General features: G+C 48.4%; 9 protein-coding genes across 9 annotated transcripts; 3 read left to right on the forward strand and 6 right to left on the reverse strand.

Moving 5' to 3' along the window:
- Nucleotides 1-458: 458 nt before the first annotated feature.
- Aud_007947 (threonine--tRNA ligase MST1) lies at nt 459-2,066 on the reverse strand (the record flags this gene model as incomplete). The annotated part of the gene is made up of 1 exon (XM_043292834.1): nt 459-2,066. One exon carries the CDS (start codon nt 2,064-2,066, stop codon nt 459-461), a length of 1,608 nt encoding a protein of 535 aa, XP_043148769.1.
- A 313-nt stretch (nt 2,067-2,379) lies between these two features.
- On the forward strand, nt 2,380-3,771 carry Aud_007948 (uncharacterized protein; the record flags this gene model as incomplete). Its single annotated transcript, XM_043292835.1, has 1 exon — nt 2,380-3,771. The coding sequence occupies one exon, from the start codon at nt 2,380-2,382 to the stop codon at nt 3,769-3,771; it is 1,392 nt and encodes a 463-aa protein (XP_043148770.1).
- A 376-nt stretch (nt 3,772-4,147) lies between these two features.
- Nucleotides 4,148-5,467, reverse strand: Aud_007949 (glycoside hydrolase family 16 protein; the record flags this gene model as incomplete). Its single annotated transcript, XM_043292836.1, has 3 exons — nt 4,148-4,987; nt 5,043-5,320; nt 5,380-5,467. 3 exons carry the CDS (start codon nt 5,465-5,467, stop codon nt 4,148-4,150), a joined length of 1,206 nt encoding a protein of 401 aa, XP_043148771.1.
- Nucleotides 5,468-13,128: 7,661 nt separating this feature from the next.
- On the reverse strand, nt 13,129-13,459 carry Aud_007950 (uncharacterized protein; the record flags this gene model as incomplete). The annotated part of the gene is made up of 2 exons (XM_043292837.1): nt 13,129-13,308; nt 13,355-13,459. 2 exons carry the CDS (start codon nt 13,457-13,459, stop codon nt 13,129-13,131), a joined length of 285 nt encoding a protein of 94 aa, XP_043148772.1.
- A 247-nt stretch (nt 13,460-13,706) lies between these two features.
- Nucleotides 13,707-14,905, forward strand: Aud_007951 (uncharacterized protein; the record flags this gene model as incomplete). The annotated part of the gene is made up of 4 exons (XM_043292838.1): nt 13,707-14,170; nt 14,365-14,477; nt 14,510-14,603; nt 14,656-14,905. 4 exons carry the CDS (start codon nt 13,707-13,709, stop codon nt 14,903-14,905), a joined length of 921 nt encoding a protein of 306 aa, XP_043148773.1.
- A 719-nt stretch (nt 14,906-15,624) lies between these two features.
- Aud_007952 (uncharacterized protein) lies at nt 15,625-16,287 on the forward strand (the record flags this gene model as incomplete). The annotated part of the gene is made up of 1 exon (XM_043292839.1): nt 15,625-16,287. The coding sequence occupies one exon, from the start codon at nt 15,625-15,627 to the stop codon at nt 16,285-16,287; it is 663 nt and encodes a 220-aa protein (XP_043148774.1).
- A 1,643-nt stretch (nt 16,288-17,930) lies between these two features.
- On the reverse strand, nt 17,931-19,203 carry Aud_007953 (uncharacterized protein; the record flags this gene model as incomplete). Its single annotated transcript, XM_043292840.1, has 4 exons — nt 17,931-18,213; nt 18,261-18,868; nt 18,923-19,042; nt 19,090-19,203. 4 exons carry the CDS (start codon nt 19,201-19,203, stop codon nt 17,931-17,933), a joined length of 1,125 nt encoding a protein of 374 aa, XP_043148775.1.
- Nucleotides 19,204-20,671: 1,468 nt separating this feature from the next.
- Nucleotides 20,672-21,732, reverse strand: Aud_007954 (uncharacterized protein; the record flags this gene model as incomplete). Its single annotated transcript, XM_043292841.1, has 2 exons — nt 20,672-21,321; nt 21,381-21,732. The coding sequence occupies 2 exons, from the start codon at nt 21,730-21,732 to the stop codon at nt 20,672-20,674; spliced, it is 1,002 nt and encodes a 333-aa protein (XP_043148776.1).
- Nucleotides 21,733-24,697: 2,965 nt separating this feature from the next.
- Nucleotides 24,698-26,132, reverse strand: Aud_007955 (uncharacterized protein; the record flags this gene model as incomplete). Its single annotated transcript, XM_043292842.1, has 4 exons — nt 24,698-24,855; nt 24,909-25,823; nt 25,887-26,005; nt 26,062-26,132. The coding sequence occupies 4 exons, from the start codon at nt 26,130-26,132 to the stop codon at nt 24,698-24,700; spliced, it is 1,263 nt and encodes a 420-aa protein (XP_043148777.1).
- Nucleotides 26,133-27,697: the final 1,565 nt, after the last annotated feature.

The raw sequence follows: 27,697 nt of genomic DNA on the forward strand, positions 1-27,697 counted from the left end.
ATAACGGCATGCCGCGATGAGGCCCAAGACGGACTTTATCGGTGATACTCCGGAGAAATTATCCGGAGCAAGTTCGCAAATGGGAAGTCAGGCGGGCTGCTATTCACCCTTCTGGGCAGTTCTGACGACTAGTCAGTACGGAGATAGATGGTCATCTCATTCCGTAGTATTTTAATATGCAACTCGAAAAGAAAGTCTTCCATGCTTTCTTACAAGCCAACCCTGAAACTGACAGGAGATGGAGAGTCTGGAAGTGAGAGCCGAAAGCCCTAACATGCAGAATGGAGACTTAGCAGCCCGAAGCCGGAGGACGGAGCTGATACTCGATTGGGAATAGCTGTGGAGAACAGAAATAACTAGTGCTCCGGATATGGAACTGGGTTTGTTGGGGATATGATACAGGATATGTACGAGACTAGCAGTGAACATTATAGTACAACCATGGGATATAGGATACATCAGACAAATTGCTTCTCCAGCTGCACCAACAGATCATGGACCTCATCGACCTTCAGCCTGACTGCCCGAGGATTCTGGAGAGCGTTCTCCCCCAACCTTGTCTCGAGCACTGTCTTCAACTTCTGGCCATTTGCGTCCGTTGTGGTTTGCATTTGACCTGTCACATCCACAGTGATACTTGAATCCGCGACATCTTTAGGCCCAAGGATGAAGATCAAATTGTACTTCATCTGTTTGGCCCGTTGGATCTTCTTCCCGAGTGTCTGGCTGCTCGTGTCGACATCGATCAGATAGGTCGAGTCGACGGATGAAAGAGGCTTCGGAGAAGTTGCATTGTCCTTGCCAGCAACAAGCGGACGGAAGCCAGAGATTTTCGCGGCAGCTTCTTGCGCTTGTTTCAGCACCGCCTCATCCTGGTTGACGGTCAGAATGATACCCTGGCGCGGGGAGAGCCAGAACGGCCAGCGACCGGCATATTGTTCGATGAGCAGGGCAAGGAAGCGTTCCAGCGACCCAAAATTGGCCCGGTGAACCAGCACGGGCGTCGCTCGTCCTGGAGTCGCCGGGTTGTAGTCCTCCTCACCCTCCGCAACTTGGTACTCCAACCCAAACCGTTGCGGCAGGTTCATATCCAGCTGGATCGTGGATAACTGGTGATATTTCCCTGCCTGATCCTGCAGCTGAATGTCGATCTTTGGCCCGTAGAAAGCACCGTCACCCTCGTTCATCGCCCATTCCCTCCCACTGTTGTCCAAGGCTTCCCGCAGCTGAGCCTCCGCGCTGTCCCACAGCTCCAAGCTCCCGATAAAGTCCTTCTCCGGCCTAGTAGAGAGTACGAGACGGTATGGTCCCAGACCAAACGTTGTCATCACCATGTCGACGAACCCCAGCGCGGACGCAATCTCCCCCTTGATCTGCTGCGGTCGGCAAAAGATATGCCCATCGTCCTGGTGGAATCGTCGGACACGGGTAAGCCCGCTCAGGGCCCCCGAGATTTCGTTACGGTGAAGAGGGCTGAAATCGGCGTAGCGGATGGGCAGTTCGCGATATGAGTGGTTCTGTGACTTGAAAAGGAGACAGTGGCCGGGGCAGTTCATCGGTTTCAGGCCGTACGATTCGTCCTCGCCTGCTTCACCATCGGCTTCCCCTGTGGCTCCTCGACCTTTGACCTCGTACATGTCATCTTTGTAATTCTGCCAATGCCCCGAAACCTCCCATAGAGAACGCTTGTAGATTGTCGGCGTCAGAACTTCGCGGAATCCGTATTGCAAGTACTGAGTGCGGAGAAACGAGATCAGTCGGTTGATGACGTGGGTGCCGTTGGGTAGAAAAAGAGGCGATCCAGGACTGTAGATAGAGGTTGTGAAGAGATCTTGAGCGGTTCCTAGAGCTCGATAATCTGTATTTGACGCGGTGGGTGCTGGGGGAGCGGACTGTTCAGCGTGCGCTTCGGAGCACGAACAGGATCGACACGAGGTCGTGGACAGCCATTGCAGTCTCGTGCTAGGCGATCGAAAATATTTCACGCCATTGTCGAAGGCCGGTCGTTTCGAGAACGAGCGCTGCCAGGAGAGAGCGGATAATCGACGCATGGTTGGTTGATTCATGGCAAGGAATTTTTTCTTTCCGCGACACGACGCGAGTCCAACTGGATCGGCCCGATTGGGAAGTCCATGAATGGCATGTGCGCTTCCCCACTATAACAACAGTTTCGATCGCCGGCGCATTCCTTCGCAATGGCATAAATGCGATGCTTTTTATTACGAGAGCATCAAGGTAGATATATCTGTCGGTTGAACTACAGCTGTTTTCAATACTCATCATCTGGCGCACTGCAGTCTTGGTTTGAAGGCCAACCCAAGACGTCGAAGAGCGGAAACATATGCCAATAGAGTGGATATAAGCACAAATACACACAACATGTCTCCGGGCTCCACTCGTACAGCAGAGAGCTCTGTACTGGGCGAGTCCTGGGTTGTGGCATCAATCTCATCCTTGCAAAAGAAGCATCTACCTGAAGAATCAGATCGACATGGACAGCCAAATCAAGAAGACGAGCGCAACGGATGCCAATCGATGACAACGTCTGCTTCTTCAATATCAGGCCCTGAGCTTATCATGCCGTCGATATGCGAGGTACCTATCTCAGAAGCTTCCTGGGTAGCGCCAGAGTTGCGCTCTCGTACGCGGTCCGCGCATACAGTCAAACGAAGACACAAGCGATTATCTGATCGGCCAGGGAAGAAGCAAGCGCCTGAAGCGTCGAGGTTGGAAGACTCTACGACAGCGCGCAGATCAAAGGAAGACGAGATTATGTCCATCGGCTCTGGAACAACATCCAGCTCTGCGCACATAGAAAGATACGTCAGACCGTTGATCAACTTCCTCCTCATGACGGCAATCTCCCACCTCCTCATTCTACCTGAGCTCGTCCATCAATATCAAACCCTCTGCAGCATAGACACAGTATCAGCCCTCTACCCAGCAAGCTGCATTCCACCTTACCCGCAACCACCATCCACAAGCCCCCAAATGCAGTCCAACCCCAACTCCATCCTAACCTCCCAATCCCGCCTCGAAACCCTCTTCAACACGACCATCACCCAAATGTCCATCTTACACCCCACTATGCAACAAACCGAGTCCCTCCTCCGCGATCTCCACACGAATCTCAAAAAGGCCTACCCGGCCACCAAACACGAACTCGACCTCGAATTCGCCGGCTGCACCCAAGCCGCCCGCACAGCGACGGGCAAGTTCGCCTCCCTGAAAGCAGACATCCACTCCGCGATGGACAGCCTCCTCGCAACCGCAGCCACCGACGACAGCACCGGCACAGGCCGAGGCCGAGGCCGCTCCGTCGCACAGGACGCCAGACTCTTGACCCAACTAGCCCGGCGGGAAGCGTACATCGACCAGCTGACGGCACGCATGCAGTCCAAAGCCGAGGCGCTGTGCGGGGACTTTGCCACGCTGGACGACCATCTCGAGTCTATTCAGGAGATCGTGCAGAGGAAGATGCGCGCGCCTCCCCCCTTTGCTGGCTTCGAGACAGCCGCCGGGAAGCGGGCTAGTGATAGCAACGCCAAGGGTCTCTGGGCGTTCATCGAGACGATCGTGCCGTTTAGTGGCAGGACATCTTCAGTGCATACTGGGGAGGATGAGACCTCGACGTCCGATATACGTGCGGACACACATCTGTCCGACTCTCTTCGGCAGGCGACGAATCACCATCGGCCTGTAGCTGATCTGATTCGGAGTTTGTATATCGATCTGCAGAACCTGCAGAGGAAGAAAGGGAATATGGTATAAGCATAGCATAGCATAGCATCAGCACCAGCCACTTAACGTTCACGACGAGTATACGAAATGCCAGGGTTTGCGTTTTGCAAGATAGTAGACAAGCTGCGCCTACATCCATTACTGTTATGATTGACGTTCGATAATTATATTTTGATTAAGAATACCTACGGAGGTGCCCAGGCCAAAGAACAAACAAATCCACAGAAAGATAGCGTAGTTTCATTAATATGTAGCATGTTGTATGTACGGGGTATAAGGAATAGGTATGGGCATGAAATGAAATCAAATACAAGACCCACGGCGAAATCCCCCGATTCCAAAATCTCTAGTTGCGACGTCTCCAGCTCATTATGTGTATCGTGCATTAAACCAAAAAGTCGTTCCGTTAGAATGCCAACACGGCAGCGACCGCGCCGAACACCAGGGCGCAGGCTGTGTACGAACCCTTAATGGAGCCGGCGGCGCCCTGGGAGAGACCCGCAGTGGCAGAGGCTCCAGCGCTAGAGGAGGAGCCAGAACCAGAGCTGTTGCCGCTCTTGCCGCTGTTGCCGCTGCTGCTGCTGCCGCTACCGCTGCCGCCAGTGGTAGAGCCGGTGGTGGTGGGTCCCGAGCCAGTAGACGAGCCCGAGCTCGAGTTAGAGCTCGAGCTGGTTCCAGTAGGGGTCGAGGTGGACTGGGTAGCCGGCTTGGTGGAAGTGGCCAGAGTGGTGGTGGAAGTGCTATGGCTCGAGGTAGACCTGGCAGTGCTGGTCGTCGAGGTCACCGAAGGGCTAGGAGAGGTATCGACGGCCCCATCGAACTTGATGCTCTGCCAAGAGCCACTGTTGTCCGAGTAGGTGTAGGACTCGGCGGGGTTGGCGTTCTCAATGTGAACCGACTTGACGTACATGGTGTACGGACCCTTGCTGTAGTCGGTCTCGCCACCGGCCCATTGGATGGTACCCTTGGCGTTGCCGGGGTCGCCGCCTGCCCAGGTGCCTAGTCTCAAGCGCATAGGAGTCTGGGGGAACCGAGTGCCACCCTTAGCATCGTTGTACGCAAGAGTACGCACGACCGCGCCGTTAATCGACCAGGTAATCGCATCCTTAGTCCAGTTGATAGTGTAGGTATAGAAAGTTTGCTGAGGAGTGGCAACGGACACGAAAGTGCCTCGGTCATAGGTTGTGGTATCACCTTTACCAAAGTAGTTTGTCTGAACCTGAGTGGTATCACCGCCCAATACTTCCTGCGCTTTGTTAGTCTGGTGAAAAGGAGAACATCAGGTGAACAATCAGGCTTACCCAGTCGATCTCATCCAGGTCATCCGACTCCAGAACGATGCTGCTCACAATGCCGGTTCCAGGAGCGGCCTTCATCACCACTTCGGCCTTTCCGTAAAAGAAGTAGAAGCTGGTGTCGATGGTGGGGGAATCGCCCTTCTTACCGACAGTGAACTCAGCGCCCTGTGGGCCAACAGGAACATTGCCTGCAGTGACTTCCCATTGGTCCAAAGCTGACTTTGAGGTGAAGTCGGCAGTATAACTGGATGCGGCAAGGCCCTTGTTGGACGGACAGGTCTCTGCAACGCAATCGTTAGTTAAGCTACCTTAAATCATATGCAGGAATAAGAAGACTCACTCTCAAGGGGATTGCACTTTGACCAGGTCTGTGCAGAGCAAAGAGGGAGCACTGCAGTCAGGGCTGCTGCTGCGTACTTGAAATACATGTCTGCGTTATGCAGGGTAAATGAGCGCTGTGTGAAGAGAACTGTGTGTGCCAGATGATGATGTGTTTAAGACTTTTAAAAGTAACGACTGTAAGTCAATATATATGAGACTCCAGATAACGACAGGAAGCTCTTTTTACAGAGAATTGAGGTATGAGATGATTATGTTGCCAGAAGGATGGGGAATCGACAACAGTAAATAGTAGCCGCTTCCTGTCGATTAAAGGGGAGGAAGCCCTGAGCTAACTGCTAGTTTACTTGGGAAGGCTGAGCATGTGCGCCGTGGATTGATCGAAACTCAGAGTCATCCGGCCAAGACTATAGATAGTAGCGTGGTTGCAACGGAGCCATGGTATTATTAGTCGAGTTTTGTCCTGCCACCGAGCCGAGAATCGCCTCTGATTGGGAGCTCAGGATCTTAGCATCGTCCTCTGGTTGATGACCCAGCGCGCCGTCTCAGACTGGAAGGGTCTCAGGCAGGAACTGAGTGCTCAGAGGTCAGCTTTGCATCATGGACAAAAGTGGTCAGAGACGGTGATTGATCGGACGGTGGAGGGGCCAGCCGACAAGCAGATCCGGTGGATCAAAAACTGGAGAAGGACCCATATTGCACAATATCAGCCCATGATAATAGGCGTGAGATGACCCCAGCCGTGGTCCTTCTTTTTCATGAGCGGTAAGATTTGTGACTGGAGTGAGTGAATGTCCCCAAATTCGGCCGGAAGAAAATTAAAAAAAGTAAGAACTTGAGTGTGTCTCACTCTGTCTGACGGACTGACCGACCGGGGCAACCGCTGAATCGAGTTCACTAGGATGCAACTGTAAGCGAGCGGTGTGTGGTACCGAGCTACCTATTCGGTATTGCTTGAGCCGCGATGCGATGTCTCAGACCGCAGACAGGCACCAGCACGCTAAGATGATTTTCCCAGTCCGGGTGTGGGTTGGTTCAGGTCCTCGGTTGCAACGACACGAACTTGTGTTGGTGACGAAAAAGTAAAAATCTCCTAGTCTAGTCTGTCTACAGCGTAGTGTCTAACTAGTAGTATCTACTAAAAACAATAAATATTGTCCTGTCAAGTGACTCGCAGGTACAGTGCAGAGTAGTATTGGGTACTCCGTAGATAGTAACCCTTATTTAGTATGTCTCTGGCAGAGATAATTTTAGTCGGTCCGACCAAAATAAGATTTTTATTGTTATGATTCAGTTGCCACAGATGATAATATTCCAAGCTGGATCATAAAATGTTTGAGTATTCAGCGTCGTCTGATTAACACATGGAGAAGGAATCGACAGACGATCTGTTGATCTCATCATCATCATGATCGAAGGGAGTGCGCAATCCGAGAACACCAAATGTTCGAATTCGCCAGTCCCGAGCCATGAAATAATCAGGAAGTGGGTGCCATGTGGAGAGACTGAGCACAATTTTCCATGCCTCGAATATGATCCGTTTAGGTCATTTGGGCGCAATAATACTACTTCCCTCTCCACTATCTGCTATCGAGATAAGAGCTTGCTTGGCTAATACATTCCAGGACGTCAGGATGTTTCAATGATGAGATGATCGTAAACAACAAGACAGCAGTAATAATAATAATCATGATGCGGGAAATTGCAAAGTGAAACCATCACCAGCCCCCAGGAAATGAAAGGTGGTACTATGTTGTATGCTGTCATTGTGAGGCTGGGGCAGATAGAATAAAGGGGAATTTTAATCTGGGATCAACCCGTTTTACTGGATGAATATACTGGTCGCTTCTCATCTGGGTAGATACATGTAGCTCAAGTCTGAAACATCAGCAGGGGTCTATCACCGTGGCACTCTCACCCGAACACAGAGGACCAGTCAGAATGCTCCTGCAATCATTGGCAAGAGCAGCCCAGACACAAGTCAACTTACAAACGGCGGCCAAGACAAACGAGTCAAAATAGGACTACTTGACATCAAAATGAGGACTTTTGAGAGAGCGGAGAAAAGAAGGGCTCCTAAGACGGAATCGAACCACTAGCCTCGAAGAGAAGTACAAATTTGTACCGCTTGCTCTCACATGACTTCTGTGGCTGGTGGGCCTGGTCGCAGCCACACTCTACCCGCCAATCCTGTTGGATCAACAAACAAGAACAAACAAGCCAGTCACTTGCCTTCGTTGACTTAGTAATGCACATTCTTAGTCAGCTGATCGATCACAAGGCCAAACATTCCAGTCTGATTTGTTGGGAAATGAGTGTTTTGGCGACGGAGCATGCACTCCGCAATGTTGTTGGGTTGATCATCACCGCCACGTTGAACCCATCTCCATCATCACCATGACCCCTCCTTTTCTTCTTTCTTCTTCTTCGTCTTCAGATAACTTCAAACTTCAGATACTTTGTCCATACTTTGCAATTCTGAGAAATGGCCCACAAATCTACAAGATCGTCCACACGCAGAAACCCAAGCCGCTCCCTCCCCTCTTCCTCGGTCTCTTCGCTCACTAGCCCGGATATGGATGTGGATCGCAAGGTCTACATTCCGCTGTGCTTCTGCCTGATGTCGTTTGCGGTGATGGTCTATATCAACTGATTTGATCCAAACGCATTCGGAAACAACACTCCAAGATCGTTTCAAAGCCGCGTCGAATACCTATCGACCACCCTCAACGGTCGGCGACGTCATTTCCCGTACTCGTATCGGCACCACTCCTTAATACCGATGGCCTACCCCGTAATCTGCAGGACGATAACAACCACATCCACATCCACATCCAACGTTCCACCCCACCGTACTCATCGTCAGCAAAATATTGCGCAGCCATCGTATGCAACCCATATGCGCTATAAAGGCAAGAATAATAGTCCGAGATCGACTCGGCACCTGTGCTCGATTACCTACAACCTCCATCACATATAACCCCCGCCTCGGGATTCCACCGGATGATGTCGGCCATTCGGCCGCGAGCGCGAGTCTAGATCACATCCGTTGACTGCGCATAGAGAATGATGGTGTCAAGGAGAGAGCATGATGCCATCCAACATTGCAAGCCCAGCAATATGCCTTGGAAGCAGAGCCAGATCTGCACATATTATCGGTCACAGAACCCACGCAGCTTCAAGATATCGACGGCAACTCCCCAAGCCCCGATGAACACTGAGATAGAAGACAGTTCAGTATGCAGTACATAGGCCGCCGGGGCAACTCGGCAGCACGAAGTTGATACAACCTCCTGGCAGGCTTCAGGGCCGTCCAGCACCAGACCGTCTGCAGGACAACGTCCGCACCCTCTTTCCTTTATATATACCTCTTTCCTTTGTTTACATGGGTCTCGCTTCTGGACTTTGGTTGCTTTTTTAAGACCTGAATATTTGGCCCTCAGCATATACTGTCAGAAATCGATCAGTTAAGAAGATACCACATTCGCGTCTGCTCGTTGTATTCATCTCACAATTCAACTTCATTTTTCCTGTGCCTTTCTTTATGATCATACCTCGGGATACCACCCATTCCTAGGAGCATAATGAAGCTGTTTAGGGGTGAACATTTGAAAGAATGAATGTCTTGCTGAAAAATTTCCCTGCCGCGGAACGCCTTAGGCACGAAATCAGAAACTCCTTTGTTGCATCTGACAGATATATATTATTGACACCAGACGCCACGCCAGGGATTCAGCATGTTTCCGCTGGGAGTATCCTTCATCTTGGTCATGCCTCTGAGCTCTTCTTAACTCCTTACGCTCATAATCAGACCTACATTCCAACTCTGCACTGCATCTACGATACGTTTCTATGGCTAGGCCATTATTGCCTTCAAACCTCAACACATGATACATGCCTGACACTTTTCACTGGCGGATCCCATGGTTCTAGCACATACGACCACAGGGTGTGGAAAACAGGGCTTCCCGTCCGCTCAGCCGTACTTAAGCCAGTATTATCAACGTGGTCGGAAGTTATATGCGCCCTTGAAGGCCTGCTGCTTTACGGGTGAGAGACGCTAAACCATAGGGTGAGTGTGGGTGAGTGTGGGTGAGTGAAGGTGAGCTGAGTGATGCTATCCAACAGCATGGGTGATCATGGGTGCTCGGTGGGTGACAGAGTGATTCTATAATGACTAGAACCCCTCTATCGCTAGCTTAAATATGAGGGCTTCCTCTCTGCTTAACCATTGTCTCCTTTCCTAACTACAAGCAGTTTTTTTCTGTGATCTATTTTCTCTCAGCTTTTTCTTCTATCCTTCAATAATGTCACGTGACTTGTTTTCAAAGGATTTTGATCTGAAGAAAAGCGGAGGAGCTCCACAAGTTTACTGAATTAAGAGGGTTCATAACAGAGTACCAGGAAGAACAAAAAAGTAAACTAAATGAAATCAGTCATAAGAAAAGGGCTCTGGCTACTGATAAAAAATATGGCGATTCAGTGGCGTTTTAGAAAGTGTACAAATAAATGTTTATTTATTAACTTAATGTTGCGCTTAGTTGCTGACGGCATATAGATGGATGCTTTCTCAAAATGAACCAGGTGATTGATATTTCATGAAGGAACAGCCTGATCCCCCTGTTCAAATCTTGAAGCTGTATTCAGAGGCATTTATTACTTTGCGCAAAGGAGACTTGCCTACTTAGTAGACTGTCTGTTCTAACCTCTCTTGCTTTATTGCTGAATGGCAGCAAAAGACCTGCAGAAAGCTGCCAGATACAGTGAAGAATGATCTTTATAATGTAAGAAACACTAGGTAAATATGCTACAGTATACTGCTAATTCCTTACATAGTATATCCGGAATGAACTTACTCAGAAGTATGGACTTGTGACTAAACATCAAGAGAAGTTTCTGGTGACTAGCAGGGATCTTGATATACTTCTTTGATATTTATTTAAAGACGATGACCATGATTACATACATGAGCATGCCAGATTTTAAGATGTATTCTTGCTCTTGTTGTTCTCCGGTTCCGCTGTGAGAGCAGGTGTAATTGTTGGATTAAGTTCTTATAGAGATACTAATGAGTGTCTCTACTATAGAGTTTGTCCATCACCCTACTTATCTGAGAGTCCTATACTAATTAGTATATAGCATCTTTCCTTTAATTTACAATGGGATTTGAAAAATAAGGAAGTGAAGTACTGGGTCACTATAGGCCCAGAGTTCCTCAAAGGCCATTGCTATGATGATGAGGCTGTCATATAAGATTATCTTCTCTGTCTCTAATGCTACACAGCTGATTGTGGTAATATAGTCCTAAAAACTGGATACCAGAGCAAGAAATACTTAGAAGAAATTTTGTATTTTATGTTATGGTTATGGGAATTGCAGACAAGGCATTTAGGGGCATCCGCACAGCTGATAAGTTATTAGATAAAAGACCACCGAAAGGAAGAGAGTCATGGACCCTTGAATGGGAAGCACATATACAGACCCTGCTAGTGCTTCGCATGGTGACTACTAATGGACCACACCCCACCCATGCATTGACATTTTCTTTAATACGGCACCATTTTACATCACTTACTCAATGGGTGTGCTTCTGACACTAGTTAAGAATCCACAGGATTAGAGGGGGCGTTACAAATGCAATTAACTATGGGTTATTTCCTCTATTATATGAACTTCTAGCACACACTAATAGGCTCATAGCAAATGCTTCCCAAGCGGCGAGAAGCTAAGCACTAGATTATTAGAACCCTGACACCTTCCTTAAGTATTAATCCAAATTCAAGTATGTTAACGTCCAGGCCAGCTTCTGGAACCTAAAGCCCGACTATAAATGTCTGGAAATAGAAGAAAGTATGGCTCATCATCACAACACTAATGTTCTGTAATATCTTGATGCTGCTGCCACTGCGCAGGTTAACAATGATGATGAAATGAAAAAGATCTACCATAGGATTAACAAGATTACTTAACAAATTGGAGGAAAGCCTGCTGAGCATAAAGAATTAGCACTTGAGAGGGAAAAGCTCTATATAAAAGTAGCTAAGAAGTGCTGTGCCAAGAAGGCTGAGTTCATTGATAACTGGTGGAGATCTTCTTATAATGAATATATTACAGGGAATGAGTTTGGTGAGTAAGATCTGATGTGCCTCTTTAATATCTGCCACAAGTATATGCCTGAGAGAGCTTGTTTACGCGATAACCTCTTCACCAAAGCCTTGATTGGTAGTAAGATTAGAAGACAGTGCCTATAGGATATAGTGAATATCTGCGTCTCCAAAGAGAGAGTGGCATATTATCCTGGTGAATAGCTAATTAATAGGAGATGTCCAGTATGCTCCAGAGAAATGTCTAGGTTTGTTCAGATATCCTACACCTATCTCAGTAGCTAATTTTCACAGTATTGATTTAGCAAGCTGTTCAAAACACATTCTATAGTGCAGAAGGAAATCCCTGAATGCCGCACTGTATTAGTAGCTCTATGTGAATGGCAAGAGAGTGCATTAATAAGTAAAGCAATCTTTTCTTGAATGGTGCTACTTATGCGCTAAATAGTTCAATACAGAGGATGCTTGGACTGAGCACTGCCGATTCCATTTGGACAATCTACAACCTCAGTGTGGGCTATTGAGATTCTGCTTTATATTAGTTGCGCCTGGATTCTGCCCTTTCTACTTAGGTGACCACACTAAATCTCCAGTGGAATGATTCCAATAATGGCAGGAGAAATTGACACTGATAAACCACATCAATAATAAACATTTAGCTGGCAGGGTAAAAGAGAAGGCTATTCAATGCCCTCATCCCTGCTGTGAGAATAGATCTTACAACAGTATCTTGCTCCTACAACAGCATTTTTTTGACGCTTATTCTATTGAAGAACCTCGTCGAAACTGCGTGAGCCGGAAGAGGAAGTGGATTTGCAAGTTTAATGCTTGCAATAAGCCACCTTCAAAGACAGTAGCTTTGGATGGATAAGTGTGATGAGTCTCTTAAGTAACTTACTTCGGAAAGTGCTCTTTATCATAGCTAGACCTGATGGTTAGGAACCTGCTATTATTATGGCATAGGCTGCACCATCCTCTTCACCTAATAGACTTCAGATTACTATGAAGAGTAATAGAATAGATTTTATTAAGTGGTTAGCTGATTGCTAAGGACGTAACTTCATACTTACTACTTTAGTTATCTGTGCTCACCGCCGCATTATGTAGATGGACGAGCTAATCAAAATGCCGCGCCAGATTTGGCGCGCACTATTTGTGTTTTCTCTGCTTATTTCCTACTGGTTTCATTCTCCTATGTTACTCTTGGCCATCTTTACCTTCACGAGCACTCTATCTAACACTATCTGTATACATACTATAGGCGTATTCTAGCCAGGGCATGAATCAAGCTTGAAGTGCATAATACTACCTTAATCTGATGGAATGCTGAGAGTTGATCCACACGCTCCCCGACTCGAGCTGATCGGCTATCCGACGCGCTTGAGTTATATCACTGCTCTATACTGATGCCCCAGCCCCATCTCGGTGTCGTTCGCTCGCGCAATGACATTGTCCTTATCCGATCACCTGAGCATCGGGAGGATCGGCGTGAACCGCTCTTCCTGCACTACCCGGGATGACTCTGGAGGGTTATTGATGATGGTTGGGTGGATGAAGTAGCCTGCTGAGTCCTGGATGTTTCCACAGAGGGTGGGTGTGAGACCTTCCTTGGACAAGCTCTTGAAGAGATTCTTGTCCTTGTTGTACTACATGCTGATCTGCACAGGGCCGAAAAAGACGTCGGCCTCAGTGCTGTTGCTGACTTTGAGCAACTCTATAAAGGCCATGAGTTTCTCCCCAAACTTGTCGTAGATCTCCTCGTGGACGTACAGCCGCTTGACCATCATGCAGATCTGGCCCGAGCAGAGGAAGGAGAGGATCCTGATCTGCAATGTTAGTAGCTCATAATGCTTAGGAACAGAGGCAAAATACCTTTGGAATGACTGCATCGACATTGACATTGTCATAGATGATGGCCGGATTGTTCCTGCCCAGCTCCTGCGTCACCCGCTTCAGGGTTTTCGCACAACTCGCCATTAACGCAGACCCCAACTTCACCAACTGTAACTCAAATGATGAGAACAGCTGTGCAGTCTTGTGGGCTCTTCGGATGGTCTCCTCCTCCAACGTGCAGATTGCTGGCGCAGGGCTGTACAGCTGGTATCAGGACCATGATCCGGCGGAGGCTTGTGTGGATGCACAAAACTGCTAGTAATGATTGGTATCCACTAACCTCAGCAGTGATATTTGGCTCTACAATCTCATTACAATCGGCGCAACCGAGATGGTCAGTCCGTACGGAACTAACTACTTCCCAGCGCTGGCGGCCGAACCCACTGACGCTACAGGCCATCTGTACTGGTCAATAATAAATGCATGGCTGTTGCTCACAGACGGCGCAACTGGTAGTGAAACACCTCAGCCCAGCCAGACCATCATGTTGGCTAACTGGTGGTGGGGATTGAGTACTCTGAGTGCCTCGTGTTGGTTCCCCTGTGTCATTGTCCTGCCGCCAGTGACACTTCCTCCTATGCAGGCGCCTGTCATCACCTCCCTGATTGAAGGCTTCCCGAAGACCATCATGCCACCAGCGGCAGAAACACCAACCCTTATAGTGGATCCTATCACCATCTCTGGAACTCCATCCATCTTGAACGCACCTACCAGCACCAGTGTGACCATTCAGTTTAATTACTCTGCCATCATCTTACCGCCCTTCAAATACATGGATGATGATGATGGCACTATGTAAAATATCTCTGGCATTATCATCCCCCTGCCCATCAAAGGACCTCCCCCGCGGTCTAACTTGGATGATGAAAGCAGCCTGGGCAGCAGTTCGTCCAACTGCTGGTTCCTATATGACTGGCCCCTGAAGATGTATGTTTTTGAGCTCAGACTACCCAGTTGAAGATTTTACTAACAAGACTTTGCATCGATAGCCCTAGCATTAGTATTAGCAACAGCTCCCTGTGGCCCAAGCTGGACACTCCTCAGCCACCGGGCCTGGACAATAACAACGACGACGAGGAGGGCGATGGTAGTGATGGTGGTAGTGAGGATGACAGCTAACCGCAGGAGCCTGAGTCCACGAGTACCACCTCAACAACCTCCTTGACGACGACGACGACGACGACGACGACGACGATGACAACAATAACCACAACCTCAAGCTCGTCAGGTTGTACGGCGATCCCAACCATAGCCATCGCAACTGACGGCATCTCCTTCAGTGGCACTGGCAGCGCATGGGCCTTGTCCTATCTAACTGTCACCAACGATCCCATGTTCAGCGCCGGCGTGCCCGTCGCTGTCGGAGGCACATACACGCCGACCTCCCAGTATAGCATCGCAACGAAACCGGGTACTTCGAGCAGCATTGCTGCAATAACCAGTCCAGCGACAAGCCGTCTGTGGCCTAGCATCAGCCACTCTCTGAGCATCTCTTCCATTACCAATGTCTCCAAGAGCATTAGGCAGTGAGTTTTCAAGTGTAATTTGTCCCAATGAGATAAACACAGACGACAAAGTTCTGAGAGGAGACCACAAGAGCAGGGGGCAATGTCGGGTTTTCGCCCATGTGTCTCTCCTGCAATATATGCCTGTCTTAGTACCCGCGCCACGCATGAGGCAGTAGGTACACAATGTTGGTAGACTAGCTTTGAGAGATTATACACTTTGCCGATCCTATATCAGCGTTGACGACCCCAGTCATCTCCTGGGGGCGATGCTGTGCTGGTCCGGGTCTGGTCCGGCCTTGGTCCCAAACCCCCTATCGAGGACCACCACAGCCGCGATGGATTGTAAAACATATGTACTTCGCTATTTTCAGTGCAGCAGGCTTCAGACACAAAAATAAGAGTGTTTCCCCTTGTAATTCTAATCAATGAATAAAGCTTTAAGATGTCCAATACGCCGCGGGGAATCTTGGACTCATCATGATGTAGCATCAGAAAGATCAGATAATCAGGAGATAATATGTGCTCAAAAACCTGTGCCTGTGCCATTGGCTACTTTGTGCTCATTTTGGATCAAGGTCTAAGAGATTTTGAGGCGTGGAGGAGCGTATCGTAATTTTCAGTTACTAGACAAATCGATTTCCAACCCAAACCCTCCCTCCTATCCTAGGCTTCATTAATTGCCTGGTCTAGGGAGTTTCTTTCCTCCGGTTCCTATCTCTCCTATATTTAATTACAAAGAATATGATCCCCACTCCTACCCAGCATCTTATAGATTGGCTTCGACTCCCTAAAGCACCATCCTGGGGTTTCGTGATTTACCGCACCACATACAGCCCTCAATCCTACCGCCAATTTCCCCGAATCATCGAACTAACAAACTCCCTCATAAAACGGGAAATCCTCCACGAATATGCAACGTCTAAAGACTCCTATGCCGGACCCCCCGAAGAACTCAAAAATGGCTACCAGCTGATCTGCGCCAAACACCGCCCCATCATCATCGAAGACCGCACCCAACTCAATGGCATCTCGCTCCACGGCGTGCGATCCCACTTCGAATCCTGGATCGACGACTACGCCAGCGGTAGAGGAAGAGAGAACTATAACTGGGGCTACTCTACGCAGCGTCACGTGTGTCTTGTCGTCGACGAGGAGGTGTGTCAGGCCTTAGAAAACGCTGATACGAAACTCATCAGAGAGGGCGCGGGGGAGTATTTGAGAAAGTGGTGGGTGAAGGCCGTTGAGCCTTGGCCGGAGATTGATGAATGGGAACGGGAGGCCACTGGCTTTGATGGGACGATGAAGGTCTCTGTTTTTTCGCTTTTTTTCTTGTGGACTGATATGGAGGATCCGTACCCGATGTGGATGATGAGAAGGGATGCGAATGGGTTATATACTGGCTGAAATGATACCTAATCAAGGGTTAGATAGTACCGTACGGAATATGCAAAGCAAATTCACGGCTTAAGAAGTGGTAGCAGAGACTGTATTTATGGCAGAGACGCTGCCGAACCTTTCTCATCTACCTGTACTCTAGCTAACGTATATCGTTTCCGGGACGCTCCCATTGTGGGCCTCTCTTCTCTATATAGAGGTGGAGAACAAGGAACAGCGATGATTATATTTTTATGTACCAGTTATATAGTACCTAGATTAAGCATCTCATTGTGAACACCGAAAGGATTTTGATCAGGGCCAGAATGTTAAGAAGAAATCCTACAAAAGCCCTATGGTAATTGTGCTATTTATAGCAAGCTCTTGTTCTTCCCAGAAGCATCTGCTTTCAGGATATTCAATGCAACCTATTGTTGGAGCCTTTACTACGGTTATTAGTTGTCTTTGGGAAGACCGTCTGCCGAGATGGCAAGTACGCCATGCATGTACAGTCGTTATATGGCAAGATGAGTTTGCATTTCTCTTTAAGCGCCTGATATCACAGCACTTTGAGGTGATAGGACCCCTTATCACGGAAACGCCATGATGGGCGGTTTTGAGTTATTTATACATTGTTCCAGGGATTAGTCCTTAATAACCTCTTGTGGCCTGAGACTTGGCATTTAATGGGCACAACGGTGACTCTGCTCCAGCATCAGCACGACCCTATGCCAAGAAATAGTATAGGACTCACCAGCCGAACTATTAAAAACATTATTTGATATATAGATCATTGTTTGAGTCTGACAAGTACATACTACTCGAGCCCTAACCCCTTGGCATGTCGGAACAACACTTCTAGAGCAATAACAACGACAAATTAATACTACTATGGTTTCAGCAGCCAGCCATTCTGGACATTCCCTCCATCGCAAAGTAGAACCTCTGGTGACAACTCAAGTTGTAATAAGCTCGTACGACTTAAGGAATAGGTACGCAGAGGAAATACAGAATTCCAGGTTTGAGGCTGATCGTTTGCGATCGTCAAGCCAGATGTGAATGCGTGGTAAGAGGCGCCATTCTCGCCGTTTCGAGGACTTATCGTGGCCCGCTTCCGCGGAGAGGGTCTCTCAACATCATAGACAGATCTCAGGATGACCATTGTCGCATTTTACTTTGCGCTGGCGACACGGATAGCACGCTTTTGTTTCGCGTTGCTGCCGCTTGGCTGGTAAGATCCGGTCGATTTCTTGGCGTTCAACATTCGAAACCAGGATGAGAGCTATTGGGCATTTTTGAAGTGTAGAGGTTCTCATATATGCATCTAAAGCTCAAAGGAGGACGGAAATTCCATAGTAGGAGATTGGAAGGTGTTGACTCTGATACGGAACAGTCTGAAGTAGTGTCGCTTTTTGCTCAGTTAGCCAGGTCATAGAAATGATAGAACCCTATACATGTTATTATATATCCGGCCCCTAATTGTATGAATATTTTCCGTGCGCGCCACAGTACCGGATGGAGGAAATGCACATGGGAAGGAGCAGAAACATTTGGGGAAGAATTAAGTATATATATGGTGCGAGTCACTGCCATGATCTATGCTGCAGGCTTCTACTACCAGGGATCAGTCAATGTTCTCACATTCATAAGAAACTACACTATTCGTTGCATCCCTATACAGGAAATAGTACATTTCGGTCCGTAGGTAATTCCTGACTGGACAAAAGCCTCTGCATCGCTGGTTTTGTTCTCATCGTAACTTCTTCCGGTGAAACCAGGTTTCGAAGGTCATAAGATAGACCTCTACCTGCAGCTTCAAGCTCAAGATACCCTGGTGCATAGACCTCAACATCTTCCCTCCAGTCCTCGAGGTTACAGAGACTCATAGTATCGAGAAGCTGGTTAGCAGCTTTTGCATGCTCTAGTATATCCAGAATCGGTAGGTCCATATTCATCCTAGAAGAGTTAGACATATTTCTATCAAGAGGAGGAAGCGCACTCACGGTTGATTATGGAAATTTCCACCTCCAAGACCCTGGGACACGTCGGATATCGATTGACCATTATGAAAGAGGTTCTGATACGGCTGGTGCATGTTGAAGGGGCGCCGAAGAACTAAATCCTTGACAGTGCCGTTGATGTCATAGTCAACAATAGCCAGGCGACCTGTTCTCAGCCCTTCTTCATCAACTAATAGATGATTATGAAGTTGACCGAGATAGAGTACTGTCCCACCACGGGTGAGATAGACACCACTAAACAAGGCAGATTCGAGGTATAGCCAGGGCAGGAAGTCATCGAATGATGCAGTCGTTGTAGTAGCTGGGTTGAGAGATGCGACGGAGAACGTATAATCATTATCGAGACAGTGGCCTGACCCAAAGTCGTAACGGTACAACAGGATCAGAAACTTCACCCATCGCGTCTGGTTAACGGGATGAGCGGCATCCACCGGTGCAAGAGAGATAACACCTCCATTATGGCCAGGCTGGCTAGGATTAAACATTCGCTCCAATGCTTCCGGAGGATACCGAAGACCTTCATCCGGATCACTTGGGACGTTCTTTGTCTCTGTGCCAGGCAGGCCGATTGGGGGACGCTCCTGGAAGGACTGAAACAGAATTAAAAGGAGTCGTTTTCGGTCAGGGATATGAAAAACTCATACATCGCGGAACTCCTGTGTTGCAGCTGCCCATCGGTCGACCAATGCTCGTCGCTGGCGAAGTTCATAATCCTCATCCTCACTTTCGGCTAACCCAGCATGGGCGCGAGAAACCCAGCTCTCCTGAGCTACTGTTAATATCCAATCTAGACAAGGCAATTTGATCCTACCTTCACAAAGAGCAGCCACCCTTTGACCTCTTCCTTGATCTCGTCAAAGTTTAGGTCCGCCGTATGGTGTGGTCGTATGTGGGAGGGAATCCCACCAGGCCAGAGTCCCGGCATGATGCTTTTGCCGTTTGAAGTGATATTGTGGGTTACTCGAGCAAGATCAAAGTTCCCGACTCACTAACTTGCGCAGCAAAGGCGTGCTGGGCAACAAGGTACGCGGCGGCAGCGGATGGCTCAACAGCTGGACGTGGCAGAGGTGGTATGCCTGGTGTGACGGTGTCCTTGCAGAGACGAGCCTGTACATCTTATGTACAGAATTGGAACTCTAAACGAAGCGACCTAGTTGATCCCCTAAATTGCAAGCCCTATCCTTGGTTGCCGCGGGATCGATGATTTTGCCTCTTCAATACGATATGTGTTTTGTAAAGTTTGTTAGAGGTGGATTTGTAGCAACGAGATGTTCAGAATTGTCTGGATCACCTGACTCGCTGCATTTGCCTAAGGTGCCCTATCTGATACTTTAGAGTTATAGTAAATGCTACTAGTCAAATGACAAAGATGAAGGCCAGATTGTGCCTAAATGACTAAACTATCTACACCTTTTTATGTCAAAGGATGTGGTGAATTTAAGCCATCTCTGTCACCCTCCAGATATCCAGTTCTTCAGAGAACACAGAGTAGTGTCAGAGAGTCGATCTATACTCTGTCTGCTTCAACAGCATCATATTTGCCTAACTCTGAGAAAAAGCTCCCAGCGAACCTAAATCCAGACAACCTTACCTGGGGCTGTTTTTATCCTAAGCCAAGATCGCGAGTGGCAATATCCACATCATGTATAATGTAGCGATGTCTATTAATGAAAATGAAGCAGAGTACAAGGCATTGCAAATCCCACTCAACGAGCGGGATTGTATTCTTCCCATCGGACTATAGTTCCTTTTCTCCAGAATTTATGCATCTCGCTGTGCAGATCTTGGAGGATCAAGTCGATTTGGTACGAGACGGACTACGCGGCTCCGCAGAGGCGCTTGCCCGAGAAGAAGAGAGCATCCTGCAAATGAAGATGCAGCTAGATGACTTTGGCTGGGCTAGACAGGCGCTGTTTGACATCGGGAAGACGGTGAGGGAGCTTCGCGGCCGATGGCGGTTTGCGCAGGAGCCGGGCAGCTGTCTGACGCGGAGTTTTTGGGGAGATTGTTGGGATCAGAGTCGCCGGTCCTACAGCTGTTGCGGGCCGCCGTGAAAAGACCGGTCAAGTCTCCTACGCTAAAACGCTTTAAACCGAGTAGCCCCGTATGGTGCAGAGCTCTGGTGGTATGTAAATCCCCTCTTGCTGAGCTCGTAAGCTGACAGAGCTGACAGACTGAGTCCGATTGCTCAGCGGGAGGATAGATAGCGCCTATAAATAAGGGCCTGATATCAAGTCCGCTTTATTGCCCTGGTGTAATCTTCTTTGATAATGCAGTCTCTAGAATGAATGTGTTCATGCAGATACACAGAACAGATAGTTTTAAGGTCATTAAGCCTATCAGCAGCAATACTTGCGCAATGCAACTGTAGCAATGAGCAGGACAGGTATGTCCTATATCGTTACACTCCCCGTTACGCGAATAAACTCCTCCTCAGCATGTTTCCACATCTTATCCTTCAACCCGCTCTCCCTCAACGCAGACAACACCTCTTGCACCTTGGTCTCCCCATTCAGATGCACCGAGTACACACCACTGCCCTTCCTTCCATCAGTCCCTGTGGCAATACCGATTCCTTCAGAGGGCACGCCCTTGGCATCGCCAGAGGCGGGTGGGAATCTTATACTGGTAGCAAAGAAGGTTTGCCGCTCACCAACCTCCTCGGTGGGGATATACAAAAACGGACCAATGACCTTGAACAAACCCTTGACGACCGCCATCCCGACGCCCTTAGAGCCTCGCGCGAGGTCCGTCTTGACGAATCCGGGATAGTCATGTATGAAAGAGACCTCTGGTGCTCTTTGGGCCAGTACCTCAAAAGAGAGCGTCAGCATGGACGCAAAATGCCCGCGTCCTGCGGTGGCGGATAGCTTAAAACCAGGAAAGTCGTCGGTAATGATGGGGCCCTCCTTGCCGCCGGCGAAGACGGTCACGACCCGGCGCAGCGCAGGGGCGGTACGGATGAGCGGGAGGAGGTTCACGGCGAAGCGGATGCGGGAGTAGTACGTCAGTGCAGCGAAGTAATGCAAATTTTCCACGGTCCCTACACGTAGCTCCAAGTAAGGGACTGATCTGTAATCACTTTGATTGTGGGGCGCTCACTTGTCCCGGTGATGAGACTGCCGATACTCAAAAAGAGCAGACTGATCGCCGTCTCTTTGGCCTTAATCTCCTGGCAAACCTCGTCAACGCTCTTGAGCAGACTGGCGTCGCATTGCAGGAAGAAGTAGCTGCCCTTCGGGTTCATGGTCTCGAGTTCCGTTTTGATGCGTTTCGCCCAGCTGGCTGTACGGCCCACGAAGTAGATGCGCGGCGCGTTGGCATGTTTGGCAAACTGCTTCAATGCTGTCTCACCGATGCCGCTCGTTGCACCAACAAAGACGGCCACCAGGCCGGCAGGGAGGGCTGAGCCAAGTCGTTGGTTGGAGGCCAGGATCGCTCCGAGGGAGACCATTCTGCTGCTGGGGCGATAACTAAAGTTAAGAGTTGTGGGAGCGAGAGCCCAGTTACGCGGTAGATAATTTCCCTGGCTCAAGGCTATAGATAATAGCTGCGCTGGTGCAGTGACAACTTCATGGGAACCATTCAAAGGGGACGCGGCCGAAACAGAACATCCATGTCACAAGCGTCTCCTGCGTAATGTTGAAAGTGGCTGGGTAAATCGATGACCAGGGAGTGGTCGAAGGAAGGACGATGACTTGCTGACGGGATGTCCCGACTAAAATCAAGATTGCCTTAGCAGTGCACCCAGGCACAGATACGATGTTCATTGGGAGCTCGCCAGGTTAAGGATCTCCATGCGAAGGCTCTGCCCCGACCAAGAAAAAACCCTGCAAGCCGAAGTGTACAGGAGTGCCTCTACAGCCACCCACGACGACCCGAAATTCCATGACCCCCACAGTTCAACCCAGAACGATGGCTTGATCCAGACGGTGCTAATATCAAGGAAGCGGGCCAGCTGATTTCTGTAAGCCTGAGATCCTGCCTAGGACACAAGCGAGTGGTCTGCCGGTTTACCTATTTCTGAGAAATGATACTTACTGGCTAGATATGCATCTTGACTGCGCCGTAATTTAGAGCCTTCCTTGGATCTCTGCGGAGTGGGATTAGGCGTACTGGCTACCGAGAACGGCTTGTATCACTATCAACGACATCCCTGTCTTATCGAACAGAAGACAGTTCCAAATCTTTACTGTCAATATCACTGAGTGGTGGCAACTGTTTAGCTAGGGTTAAGGACAGTTGCCCACAATAGAGAATCACTACTCGGCGATGCTGTCCCCATCTCAATAGCCGATAGTCCATAACATAACTCCTGGTGCCTAATCCTTGTACATTGCGGCGCAGGCAATTGAGTTGCTGGATGATATACTGACATTCTCTGTGCTTTGGGCTTTTGAACTGCCATTTCTCGATCTGCTTGTGCTGGAGAAACAAAGAAACAGCGGTCCTCTGCTTACACCACCAGTGGCCTCTCCCTGCTAAGCGCACCCCGGTTGCCTACTGCGTGCTCTCTCAAATACGTACCACTGTCCTTTGCGGTGGATTTATCCATAATGCAGCTAATGACCAACTGTCACAGCCCTCATCTTAGAGTGTAAGGTCGGTAGAGTGGTATCGCCCATGCAGGCATCAGACCGTGGTCCCGCTTAAGTAGCTAGTTATATTAATTGCGTTGGCCTGCTTAGTGCTTATTACCTGTAGTCGCTATGTGAAGGCAATACATTTGCCAGCAGCTTGTTGGCGCATCCCGCGGAAACCTGAAATTCGGCCTTATGAATGGTTACAGTTTTGTCTTCTAACGGTTATCTATGCTTCAATCCAGTACTCTAATAGCGGTAGTAGTACTCCATATATGTGACTCTGTTGCCTGGATCTGTCTGTGCTCTGCTTCAACCCCGGGCGGGGGGATCTCCTGTAGGCGCTTAATAAAACAGGTTGGAACCTGTAATACCATAATAAATTGTTCTAATTACCAGTAAACCCCCTTTATAGCGAGATAATTCGGACAGGCTAGATTTCTCGTTATAATATAACAAGGACTAGTAAATACATGAGCAAGTAGATACACGTGATTCAGAGAACCTATTTAGGGTAGGTATAGCTTGAATATGGCCTACTCTTATTATCCGCCCATATAAAACCCCCTCGATATTACAAGATCTCTATGGGGGGGCAAAGGCCGAACTAACGAGACTCCTTGTAACGAGGGATCTTGTTATTATTATTGGAAATTAATTCAGGCAAGGAAAAAAATCTCGTACCATTGAGGTTCTCGTTATATCAAGGCTCGTTACAGCGAGGTTTCGCTGTACCACATCTTGGTGTTCTACATAGGTAGCTGACCAGGAAAATACTGACAAGATCCCAGCCATTGGGAGTTGCCCTTTTTAGCACAACAAGAGTACCAACCACTTTTGTCAGTATGGAGGTGTTTGTTTTTGTACTGCAAGCAAACAATAGCCGCCAGTATCACGAACGACAGCTCTATGGCCCAGTGATTGAAACCATGGCATGGGCACTTTACTTGTATTCTAATAGTCACCAATTCTTTCCTTTCTTAAATCTAAGGTATATTAGATACTCACATATTACTGCACTTATGCTGCTCCGTTCATTCCTTTAGTTGCTTATCTCTGAGGGTGGAATCAATCATCTTCTTCTCTACTACATATAGTCCAGTTGCACTGGTTATACAATAAGCTACTATAATGATTACATAGTTGGGTGGATATGCGCCTTGCCTCTAGAGATAGCAGCTTTATAGTAAAGTCTCAGCCGCAAATATCGCAACTTAATTATCTACCACGTTCCAAACTCTTCAATTTCAATTCATGGTGGGAAATGGGGCTAGGATTCCTAACAAGTCTATAGATATCTAACTCAGAGACATCATCATAAGCTGCCCACTAGTACTTCGCCAGGAGTTCTGCAGTATAACTTTGGGAAACAGTTTCATACTGGATTTTAACAGAGCGGTAGTATGAATAAGTCACCATAGGATCACCTCACTGCGCTTTCAACATATCGGGCTCTGGCTAGCATGAATGGAGACCCTATAGCACGCATTCTCTCCGAGACCAGCGGCAGGAGAAATGAATTGTCTATCCTACTTAACAATTAAATTTAGGTAATCAAGTAAGATAACAAACTAAGCATTGAATGTACAGTGACTATCGCTTAGGCTCCCTGACAGCTTTCATGCTTTTTAGTTTTTCTATCCATCATTTCCTTGTACAAAATTCATGTGTTTGTGATGTTTGACGGATCCTCAGCTGCTTCTGATGCCCTGTTCTTTCGTGTATGAAACTGGCTGACAAACACAGCATACGACTTATATCGAAACGGTTTGAATTCAATCTGTAACGATACCTACACTCGTCCCTCCTGCTACTGAGAAGTCACGGCATCATCGCATCTTATCCATAACGGCGGCGAACATCTCTGCGAATTGCGTCCCCCCAGGCCGCAGAGAAAGGTTCTCCCCCAATACCATGGCGGGCAGCATATCTTAATCTGCCTTCTCTGCTATAATCCAGACCGAAAGACCTCATCACGTCGACAGAAGAAAGCGGATCTAGCAGGTCATTAACAACAGTAACTTCTTTCTCAAAGCATGCATGGACTGACCTAGTGTGCCGCTATGAGCACTACCCATGGCGAAGTTCTGTCCTCGCATTGGACCGCCGCCGAGATCGACATTGATTTCAACGTTACGTGCGAGCCGGCCGATCACGTCCAAAAGTGTTTGGCCCCAAGTTGGCGCCGGGGGTTGGGGTCTTTCTCGTTCCTGTTGTGTATCGTTAACTCCCTCTGCAGACGGTCGGCTCCTGTCACGACTGGATCGAGGATCAGAATCACCACTAGAAGCTGAATTGTATTGCTCTGATGATTCTCTTCCCGGTTGCCCGTTTGATGCAGATGACGATTCCTCGGCGGGAGGTGGGTGCAGATCAAGTATTCTTCCAGCCTCCGTCATGTTGATGGGCGTATTAGCATCTAGTTCTTCCACAATTCTTGGACTGGCGGTGGTTGGGCCATCATAGTTACGAGCAATCATCTCTTTGGCATGTCGTGCGATCTGGTCGCGGTTGCGGCGGGGAAACCAGTTGATGACGGAGCCTGTAGGCAGTCCAGAGGCATTGTACTCTTGTCCATGCTGATATAGGTTCAGACCCTGGGCACCAAACACCTCCTTCCACTTGCTCTGAAGGAACTCGAAATGACGATTAAAATCTGCGAGCTGTTCCTCTCCTGCGACGGTCCAGAACGTCGTTGTGAAAGTCACAGCGTGAATGTACTCATCGCCGCACAAGGCGCGGATGAACTGGGCCAGTTTGCGGTCGAAGCCGTCGAAACGGGGCTGGTTAACGCACGTGAGGTACAGCAGGCCAACAATGCGGGCAAAAGGGCGGATGGCCTGGATACCACGGATGATCTCGCGGTAGGTCTCTTCCTCGTTCCCTGGATTGAATCCAGGAGTATCCATGATGAAGTACTCCTTGTTTGTGATGACCGCCTTGGCAATTTCGACATTCTGCGTGACTGAACCGAGTGTCAGAAAAAAATGGACCGTGACTGTGACGACCTCTAAATGAAGATACTTACCAGAGTCGGCGCTCTGCTGAGAATAGCCACTTAATCCGGTAACGTCTTCCAAAAGGGAGGACTTGCCCGTCCCGAGCCTCCCAACGAGAAGAATCGCTTTTGCAGGTGACCCGGTGTTCCTACTCGGCGCATTAGAGACAGTATTCGCAGGTAATGGTAGCCAAGGGGCTCTAACTTGAACCGAGCCTCTAGCTCTGCGAGGCACTCTTGAGTTCGACTGGATGCAGACTTCGAACTGGATTCCATGGCTGTCCGTATATGAGACAAAGTGAAAAGAAGTATTCAAAACCTATGGGGGCCTAAAAGATACGAAATACAGGGGAAGATGGCAGGAAGTTGACCTTAGGCAAAGGATCCAGACCAGCACTCTTGAGACTCTTATATAGCAGGTTCGCCTAAAAATAAATCATAGACCACCACACAGCCTTCTGTTAGTTCTGGGTTCCAGTGCAGGTTATGCAGGAGTGCGGCGGCAGGGACTGGAACGCTGGTGGTTGCGAAGTTAACCACCAAAATAGGTATAAATAAATCTAGCGCTTATGAATAGCCCTATGATTCATTTATAGAGAAAGTGAGACAATCAAGTTGAAAAGTACATGAATAATATTCACTGTAGTGATGATGCTATACGTCATTCTGATACGACCTATAGTGCTTATCGACAACTTTTGTGATACTGCAGTCCTTGTATTTTCTAGCTATTTTATATATTTAACGAGAGAATGAGCTCTGAAAATCATTAGCAAATGAAACAGTCATCGATATTGTCATTGTCCACTACCTCAAGGACAATTGTGCCTCAACTTAAGGTGGGAGATCAGAATTGCCTGCTCCTGGACGTTCCTTGCTTTGGTCGGAGCATAATTCGTGATTAGATTGATGTAGATCAAACCTAAGCGTGCACCTTATAGCAGTCGAGAAAAGAAGCACTTTCCAAGCTATCTGGATTTTGGGTTGTTTTTTGGCTTTGGCTTTGGCTTGTCCTGAGGGGCTTCGGTGATGTTTCCACTCCGACCCTCAATCGAATACAGCACACCGAGAGCAACGGCACCAGCTATGAGAAAGCTACTCGTCATATCGCGGGTGGATCGACTTCCGTAAGGGGCTTCTGGCTGTCTGATGGAGCAGAATTTGAGTTGGCAGGGTACAACCTTAACTGATGAGGTTGGATGATGTTTGAGAAGTAGAGGTTTCTGTTTCCAACTAGTTAGGACAAGTATAGATGGGACGAGGCTGCCATCGAAGGATATATTTCGATTGGCGCCAAAGGCGGGCTTACAATGCATCAAGTTTCCCAGCCTTGCTGCCACAAAATTATTGGACAAGGCTGCTTCCCAGACTTGCGGGGAAAAGGCTGAGGACGATGGTGGCCGCGCATCGATCATACAGTAATGGTTTGTTGGTGCAGGCATTGGGCGTCAACACATCTAAACAGACTCAATGAGGACCAATGAACCATTTCTCAGACATCACATTACACATTCAAGAAAGGAGACATGTCATGGCTTGCATCTTCCAGCGCGTAAATCTTTCAGCCCGCGGCATGAGCTCGTGCGGCAGTAGTGGCATCTCGAACAACATAGGGGCCTTGCTACTTGTGACCGTTCCCTTTCCTTGCTTTATGCTACTGCCGTATATTGACACGAGTTAGATGGAACGTTCATCCAGGATAGAGCCGACATTTGACAGCTGAAAGCACTGACTGCGCCCTACCCTGCGAAATGCTCCCAGTTACCACGCCAATTTCTCAACAAAGTAGTGTGCATCGCTCCTCAGGTAAATCTCCGCCTACGAAAGCCGAGATTGACGAA

Source organism: Aspergillus udagawae (assembly GCF_001078395.1).
Source record: "Aspergillus udagawae IFM 46973 DNA, scaffold_6, whole genome shotgun sequence".
NCBI classification, from domain to species: Eukaryota; Fungi; Ascomycota; class Eurotiomycetes; order Eurotiales; family Aspergillaceae; genus Aspergillus; species Aspergillus udagawae.